This window comes from Oncorhynchus mykiss, chromosome 18 (genome assembly GCF_013265735.2).
Source record: "Oncorhynchus mykiss isolate Arlee chromosome 18, USDA_OmykA_1.1, whole genome shotgun sequence".
In the NCBI taxonomy this organism is placed as follows: domain Eukaryota; kingdom Metazoa; phylum Chordata; class Actinopteri; order Salmoniformes; family Salmonidae; genus Oncorhynchus; species Oncorhynchus mykiss.
The window spans coordinates 34567271-34576681 of NC_048582.1; the positions used below are offsets into that span (position 1 = coordinate 34567271).

Here is a 9411-nt window from a genome sequence, read left to right on the forward strand (position 1 = left end):
AAGAAGGTATGTTTGGAGTTGTATTAATTTTGTCTTTTTTTTCTCCAAATTAGATGGCCAATGCCCAACAGGAACAAATTAAAAAGGAAAAGATCGTTCTTGAGCAGACTTTCCTGACAGAAAAACAATTGTTGTTGAAAAAAGAAAAGCTCATTGAAGAAGAGAAAAATAAGCTTGAGAAACAGTTTGAGGATGAGGTTAAGAAGGCCAAAGATCTCAAAGATGAGCAGGATCGTCAAAGGAAGCAGATGGAACAGGAGAAGAAGAAACTCCACGCTACAATGGATGCCGCTGTTAAAAAGCAGAAGGATGCTGAGGAGGAGATGAGCAACAAGCAGAAAGAGATGCAGGATCTTGAAAAGAAAAGGCTTGAACAAGAGAAATTGTTGGGTGAGGAGAATGAAAAGCTTCGAGAGAAGCTGCAGCAACTTTCTACATTAAAAACATCAGCAAAATCCCACACTAAAGAAATGGAGATGCAAACGGATGAGGTCCCTGAAGATCAGCTGATTGCAATGACAATGGTGGGAACAACAAAGAAAGTATACGATGGGTCTGCAGTAGTAGATGGTGAGAAGAAAAACGAAGAATTACCATTTTCTTTCGATGGGATTAGGGAGAAGGTTCCTGCCAGCAGGCTCCATGACATTGGTATACTGAACAAGAAGGACTTTGATAAGCTGAAAAAAGGCAAAACCACAGTGAAAGACCTGAGCAAGACTGAGAAAGTGAAAACATGTCTCAAAGGCAAGAATAGTGTTGGCGGAGTCTTGACTGCAGCCAAGCAAAAAATGAGTGTGTATCAGGCCATGAAAGAGAATAAACTTTCTCCTGGCGCTGCCACAATGCTTCTTGAAGCTCAGGCAGCATCTGGGTTCATCATCGATCCAGTGAAAAACAGAATGCTCACTGTGGATGAAGCTGTAAAGGAGGAATTAATAGGTCCAGAACTCCATAACAAAATGCTTTCTGCAGAAAAAGCAGCTACTGGTTACAAAGATCCTTACACTGGAGACAAAATCTCACTCTTTGAGGCCATGAAAAAAGGTCTGATTGAACAAGACCAGGCCGTTAGACTTCTGGATGCTCAGATTGCAACTGGTGGAATAATTGACCCTGTTAATAGTCACCGTGTGCCTCTCCAGACAGCCTATAAGCAGGGCCAATTGGATGCTGAGATGAGCAAAACTCTATCAAACCCTACTGATGACTCAAAGTTATTCATTGACCCAAGCTCTCAGGAGAGCCTCACTTATCAGCAACTATTGGAGAAATGCACCCCAGATGCAGAGACAGGCCTACTTATGTTACCAATCACAGAGAAAGCTACACAAAGTGACAAGACCTACACAACTGAAGAAACTAAAGATGTACTCACTAAAGCGAATATCTCTGTACCATTTGGAAGATTCCAAGGAAAGACTGTGACCATTTGGGAAATCATTAACTCAGAGTATTTCACAGAGGCACAGAGGAAGGATCTGATTCGCCAGTACAAGACCGGAAAAATTACTGTGGAAAAAATTATCAAAATTGTAATTAGCGTTGTGGAAGACAAAGAGAAGAGGAATGAAATTGTGTTTGACGGTCTGAGGATTCCTGTCACTGCAGCTGAACTTCTAGAATCTAAGATCCTCAATAAAGACCTGTTCAACAAATTGCATAATGGTAAAACAACTGTCAAAGAAATCTCTGAGATGGAGCCTGTTAAGAAAGCCTTAAGGGGTACACATAGCATTGCTGGAGTGATCATTGAGTCAACAAATGAGAAAATACCATTCTATCAAGCTGTAAAGGAACAGATGCTCTCTCCCGAGACTGCATTGACTCTTCTTGAGGCTCAAGCTGGGACTGGATTTGTAATTGACCCTGTCAAAAATCAGAAGCTCACTGTGGATGAGGCTGTTAAATCAGGTCTTGTTGGCCCAGAGATGCATGAAATACTTGTGTCTGCAGAGAGAGCTGTTAATGGGTACAAAGATCCCTACACTGGAAATAATCTATCCCTATTTGAGGCAATGTTGAAAGACCTCATTAAGAAAGACCAGGGTATCCGTCTGCTAGAGGCTCAGCTTGCAACTGGGGGTATAATTGATCCAGTTAAAAGTTATCACATCCCACATGATGTTGCCTGCAAACGTGGATATTTTAACGATGAAACAAACAAGACCTTGAGCAGCAACACTGATGAAACTAAAGTTTTCTTTGATCCTAACATGTGGGAGAATGCATCTTATGTACAACTCATGAAAAAATGTGTCACTGACAAAGAGACTGGTTTTCCATTTCTTCCGCTCTCAGAGAAAGCAATTCAAAAGTCAAAAGAGGGACATTATAAGTCAAAAGAGGAACATCAATACACTGAGGTCCAGATCAAAGATGCCCTGAACCAGGCAACTATGGATCTGCCGTATGGACCTTTCAAAGGAAGGAAAGTCACTATTTGGGAGATCATAAACTCTGAATATATTACAGAGGAACAAAGAATCGAGTTGATTCGACACTACAGAACTGGAACAGTGACTATTGAAAGAATGATTACAATCATTGTCACAATGGTTGATGAAAAGGAGGCTAAGAAACAGGAAAAGGAACAGGCCAGCTTTGAAGGGCTTAGGTCATCGGTCACTGCCAGCTCATTGTTTGAATCCAAAATAATTGATAAAGCTACATATGATCAACTCCAACAGGGTAAAAAGAAACCCAAAGAAATCAGTGACATTGACTCAGTCAGAAAGTACTTGCAAGGAACAGATGGGCAGATTGTAGGCATCTATATGGGCGAATCAAAGGAAAAGGTTAGCATTTATCAAGCAATGAAGAAGAACATATTGAGACAAAATACAGGTCTTTCGTTGCTCATGGCACAAGCAGCAACCGGTTTCATTATCGATCCTGTCAAAAACCAGAGGTACACTGTGGATGATGCTGTGAAAGCAGGAGTTGTTGGTCCTGAGGTTCACGAGAAACTTCTGTCAGCAGAGAAAGCAGTGACTGGCTACAGAGATCCATACACGGGCAACACGATTTCCCTCTTCCAAGCCATGAAGAAGGAGCTTGTGCTACGAGAACATGCTATTCCCCTGTTGGAAGCTCAGGTGGCCACAGGAGGGATTATTGATCCAGTCAGCAGCCACTGTGTTCCAAATGATGTGGCCTTCCAACGTGGCTATTTCAATAAGCAAATGGCTAATAACTTCACTGACCCCTCAGGGGATATCAAAGCTTTCATTGATCCCAACAATAATGAAAGTTCCACCTACAAACAACTGCAAGAGAAATGCATAAGAGATGCAGATACCGGTCTGTGCTTCCTGCCGTTATCAAAGGCTGAAGCTCAAAGTCCCGTGGAAAAGTCATACGTATACACTGAAGAAATGGCACAGACAGACTTGACTAACACTCAAGTGGATATCCCTCATCAGAGCTATGCAGGGAAGGTAATGACCCTATGGGATGTCATGGGGTCAAACCTTCTCCCCGAGGAGGAAAAGCTAAGGCTCCTGGAGCAGTATCGCCTCGGGCAAATCACAAAGGAGAGAATGATCATCATTGTCATTGAAATCATTGAACAAAGGGAGATACTGAAAGGAGAGCAGAGCATGTCCTGTGATGTGATCAGACGAAGAGTCACTATTGAGGAGCTCTATAGTTCTCGCATTATCGACCTTCAAACATACAACATGTTGAAGCAAGAGAAGAAAACTATCCGGGAGGTAATGGAAATGCCGTCTGTAAAGCAGTATTTGTTTGGCACAGGCAGTATTGCTGGAATCCTCTCAGACTCCCCCTCTAAGGTTAGTATTTACCAGGCCATGAAGAGAGGTCTCATTAAGCCTGATTTTGCTATCAGTCTCCTGGAGGCCCAAGCAGCAACAGGATTCATCATTGACCCTGTGAAAGAAGAATTGCTAACAGTTGACGAAGCTGTGCGCAAAGGGCTAGTCGGCCCTGAAATCCATGACAAACTTCTCTCTGCCGAGAGGGCAGTCACTGGCTACAAGGATCCTTACAGTGGAAAAGTAATCTCGCTCTTCCAAGCGATGAAAAAAGACCTTGTTCCTGAGGACTATGCCCTGAGGCTCCTTGAAGCCCAGGCTTCCACTGGGGGACTTATGGATCCAGAATATTACTTTCACCTTCCCACAGATGTTGCCATGCAACGCGGATACATCAATAAGGAAACGCATGACAGGATCACTGATCCAAACAGTGATGTACAAGGTTATGTTGATCCAACCACAGAGGAGAGACAGACCTATGCCCAGCTGCTGAAGAGATGCAAAGCTGATAAAGAGAGTGGTCTGCGATTACTTTCACTGGCCGACAGAAGGCTGCTTTTCAAGGGTCTCAGAAAGCAAATCACCTTAGATGAGCTGCTTCGTTCACAGATTATTGACCAAAAGACATACAATGATCTCACTGAAGGCCTTATCTCAGTAGAAGAGGTCAGCAGAGAAGTGAAGAAGTACCTTGAGGGCACAAGCTGCATTGCCGGAGTATATGTAGAATCCAGCAAAGACCGTCTGTCCATCTACCAAGCAATGAAAAAGAACATGATAAGACCCGGGACAGCCTTTGAACTTCTTGAGGCTCAAGCAGCAACAGGATATATAATTGACCCAATAAAGAACCTGAAGCTGAATGTTGGTGAAGCTGTTAAAATGGGAGTTGTTGGTCCAGAGTTCAAAGACAAGCTCATCTCTGCTGAGCGTGCCGTTACAGGCTACAGGGATCCGTACTCTGGCAAGATCATCTCTCTATTCCAGGCCATGAAAAAGGGTCTCATTCTGAAAGACCACGGCATTCGCCTATTGGAAGCCCAAATTGCCACTGGTGGGATCATTGACCCAGAAGAGAGTCACCGCTTGCCAGTCGAGATGGCCTACACACGTGGCCTGTTTGATGAGGAGATGAATGGCATTCTTACAGACCCATCTGATGACACTAAAGGCTTCTTTGACCCTAACACTGAGGAGAACCTCACTTACCTGCAACTGATGGAGCGATGTATGATTGACCCGGAAACTGGACTAGCACTTTTGCTGTTGAAAGAAAAGAAACGTGAGAGGAAGACATCCTCTAAATCGTCTGTGCGTAAACGCAGAGTAGTCATTGTTGACCCAGAGACAGGCAAAGAGATGTCTGTATATGAGGCATATCGCAAAGGACTTATAGATCAACAGACCTACATGGAGCTTGCAGAGCAAGAGTGTGAGTGGGAGGAGATTACTATATCCTCATCTGATGGTGTTGTGAAGTCCATGATCATTGATAGGAGGTCTGGCCGACAGTATGACATTGATGATGCAATCACAAAGGGCCTCATTGACCAGTCTGCTCTGGATCAATACCGTGCTGGAACTCTGTCCATCACAGAGTTTGCAGACATGTTGTCCGGAAACATAACTGGCACCAGATCCAGGTCATCCTCTTTTGGGTCCACATCATCTTACTCCAGTAGCCCAGCTCCCTCTATCAAACCCCCAGCAACAATATGGAATGACCCAACAGAAGAAACCGTGCCTGTGGCTGGAATACTGGATACTGACACATTGGAAAAGGTGTCTGTCACAGAAGCCATGCACAGAAATCTTGTGGACAATATCACAGGTCAAAGATTGCTGGAGGCTCAGGCTTGCGTTGGTGGCATCATTGATCCAAACACTGGAGAGAAGTTCTCAGTTTCAGATGCAATGAACATGGGACTTGTGGATAAGATCATGGTTGACCGAATCAACCTGGCACAGAAGGCCTTCAATGGATTTGAGGATCCCAGAACCAAAAAAAAAATGTCTGCTGCACAAGCATTAAAAAAAGGGTGGTTGTACTATGAGGCGGGTCAGAGATTCCTGGAAGTACAATATCTAACTGGTGGTTTGATCGAACCAGAGGTCACTGGCAGAGTTCCACTAGACGTTGCAGTCAACAAGGGCACCCTAGATGCACGTACTGCACAAAAGCTACGAGATGTCAGTGGATACTCCAAATACCTCACCTGTCCAAAGACAAAGCTTAAGATCTCGTACAAGGATGCCATGGATAGAAGCATGATTGAGGAGGGTTCTGGTCTGCGTCTGTTGGAAGCCTCTTCTCAATCAAGTAAAGGCCTTTACAGTCCCTACAGTGTTAGCGGTTCTGGGTCAGCATCCGGTTCCCGGCCCGACTCAAGAACTGGCTCCAGGTCAGGCTCCAGACGAGGGAGCTTTGATGCCACAGGCTCTGGTTTCTCCACTAACTTTTCCCCCTCCTCCTTCAGCTCGACGAGCTATGGGCGCAGATATAATGCAGGATTACAAAGCGGACTTAGCATGGATGAGCTAGCACAGGCCCTGACATCATTAGCAATGGGCAGGAACTGCAGTTCTGAAGAGAGAATATTCACCACAATACAACCCAATTACTCACCAGTTGCCTAATTCTTATTAGAAAAATAGACTACCTTTATTCTGCTCTGCATGTCGTTATTATGGGGCTTTTCTGCAGTATATTATACATCTTTTTGCTGGCTTTACATTTTGTCCATATTTTATTCAGTTAAATCTTTTTGAAGTACATTTTTGGTTGCTCTTTTTTGTTTTGTGTAGTCTGAGAAGTCACATTTTTGTAGACTGTAATGGCAATGTTGCCATTATTTATATGCTTACATACAGAAGAGCTGTATTCAACCTATTCTATTTTTAATTTTAGCAACTACAATGATATTGATAATAACGTTTTCAGTGTTAGACATATTTTTTTCATTTTTAATCCAGCTTGTTATTAGTTCTAATTCATTATACTTCTATAGTTACATTTTCAAACATTTGAGTAAAAATTATATTTTGATTTTTGATATATTTCTGTTAAATTCCATCAAAGAAAGAACCATATCTATTATAAAGTATACCTTTTTATGGCAAAAACAAATTAGATGTAAAAGCTGTTAAACGGATGTCTGTCATTACAAATATATAGAAAGGAAAGCATCCAATCTGCAGAGTAGAATAAGGAGTCACAGGACAATGAATTATTATAACACTGGAAGAAATGCTTAAACAAAAACCAAGCTTCAAGATCTTTTCTCATCTCGGCTACAGTGCCGCTAATACTTTGCTAATGTTTGGATTCTACCTATCCCCTTCTTGTAATATACAATGGACTACCAATCAGTTAAAACTATGCAGTCTTTATACAGTCAAGCACCTTATGGAGAGAGCATTCCAAGGATGGCAATCCCAACATAATATAACCTGGACAAACTCACTTGAAGTGAAAGATGCCCCAAATCACCAGGAAACAGCTCGGTCTCATCTCAAGCTGAAATAACTTCTCAGCAGAACCATTGCTTCTCTGGAGACTTTTGAAAGGTAAGTCTCTAAATCCTTTCTTTGATTTTATATTTTTTTGCTAGATGTGAATCTTAAATAAATGCTGTATCTTCAAGTATTTTTTTCTTCATTTTGTTGAAATCTAAGTTTTGTCTGTATTTGACTCCCTTAGCTATCTCTACTCCTCCTCTGTGTGCTGATGCTTTGATGTCTTCCAATATCCTGAGAACCTCAAGTCAAAAAGAAGATCACCGGCAATGTTCAAGACTGCACCGACATACATGTCCATCATTTGTTTTAGACTTTTTATTTTTCTGCCATTTATTCAAAAAATAAAGGAAGATGTTGTTAACTGAGCAAAATAGAATGAATCACTGCTTTGACCGTCTTCAACCTTGCGTCTCACTTTGACCCTCGGCCTGCTCACCTCCACCTGATCTCAGTAACAGTCTTAACCACCTCCACACAAACCACAACCTTGCGTCTAACTTTGACCCTCTGCCTGCTCACCTCCACCTGATCTCAGTAACAGTCTTAACCACCTCCACACAAACCACAATTGCTGTATTGAAATGTTTTTGTAAGTGCCTGCATATTCAATGCATCAAAGGGTTGCGTCGATTACAAGGTGTGAATTGTACTGTAAATTGAGTGATTCACAACTGGAGAAAAAAACTGACACAGTTACCATAGTTCAAATTATATATTATCATTATTATCAGGTATTTCCCAAGTTCATGACACAATTTATGCATCATACAGTATTCATACCGCATCAAAACCCTTTTATTTCTATATAATACAACTAAGAACATTTGTACAGGGCTAATATTTAAATAAATGTTTAGAGCTAAAAATAATTATAACATTTGAAATGTACTGACAAGCTATGTACTGTACACTGTATTATACACTGAATGTACAAAACATTATGCACACCTTCCTAATATTGAGTTGCACCCCATTTTGCCCTCAGAACAGCCTCATTTCGTCGGGGCATGGACTACAAGGTGTTGAAAGCGTTCCACAGTGATGCTGACCCATGTTGACTCTTAATGCTTCCCACAGTTGTGTCAAGTCAGCTGGATATCTTTTGGGTGGTGGACCATTCTTGATACACATGGGAAACTGTTGAGCGTGAAAAACCCAGCAGGGTTGCAGTTCTTGACACACTCAAACTGGCACCTGCTACCATACCATGTTCAAAAGCAGGTAAATATTTTGTCTTGCCCATTCACTCTCTGAATGGCACACAAAATCCATGTCTCAATTGTCTCAAGGCTAAAAAATACTCCTTTAACCTGTCTCCTCCCCTTCATCTACACAGATTTAAGTGGATTTAACAGGTGACATCAATAAGGGATCGTAGCTTTCACCTGTCACCTGGTCAGTTTATCATGGAAAGAGTAGATGTTCCTAATGTTTTGTACAGTCAGTGTAAATTTGAAAAATATCTTTAAGCTTAATCACTTGTTGCCTCCTAAACCAGTGTTCATATTTTCCACCACAATTGTTTGTTTTATTGTTCCTTAAAAGTGCTTTCCTTTGTAAAAAAAAATCTAAATTTCCATAATATTGTCATACATATTTTATTATTGCTTTGCATGTTTGATCCCCCTTTAAATGACATTCAGCTTATCTTATGAAGGCTTCATAAAGCCTTCATAAGCACTACATAAATGTGTTACAAAGTATCTATGACCGTATGTCATGCTTTGTAAATGGTTCATAAATGTGTCATAATCACCCATGTCAAATGTGACATAACCCTCTATGTGGAATATGATAGCAACATGTGCTTTATAAAGGGAGACATGTTGGGTCAAGGGATTGGAATACGCTCTAAAGTGAAGTCATGTTAGTCACAATACACCTAATCTCATTCCCAGACACATCCGCCCAAATATGCGGAATGTCTGCTTGACCAACACATTAAACTTGGCCTTCATTAGTTAGGGTTAGGTTTAAAATCTCATTTTAAGAAGATCAATTGTGGAAATGGGCAGGGTTTAGCAATAATTATGACTTTTTAACTGTGTTAACTAGTGATGATGACAAGTACTTTATTCTGGAAGGTCACTCCTATAGAATTCTATGGTCA

The 9411-nt window shown here is 41.5% G+C and overlaps 1 protein-coding gene across 15 annotated transcripts in view; it reads left to right on the forward strand.

The window, feature by feature from the left end:
• Window positions 1-7667, forward strand: part of pleca (plectin a) — a 198842-nt gene extending 191175 nt beyond the window's left edge. For all 15 annotated transcript variants that reach the window (XM_021571712.2, XM_021571715.2, XM_021571716.2 and 12 more), the window contains 2 exons: window positions 54-7349; window positions 7483-7667. In XM_021571712.2, the coding sequence (XP_021427387.2) occupies window positions 54-6419 (6366 nt within the window). In that variant the 3' untranslated portion in view covers window positions 6420-7349; window positions 7483-7667. The remainder of the gene's footprint in view (window positions 1-53; window positions 7350-7482) is intronic.
• Window positions 7668-9411: the final 1744 nt, after the last annotated feature.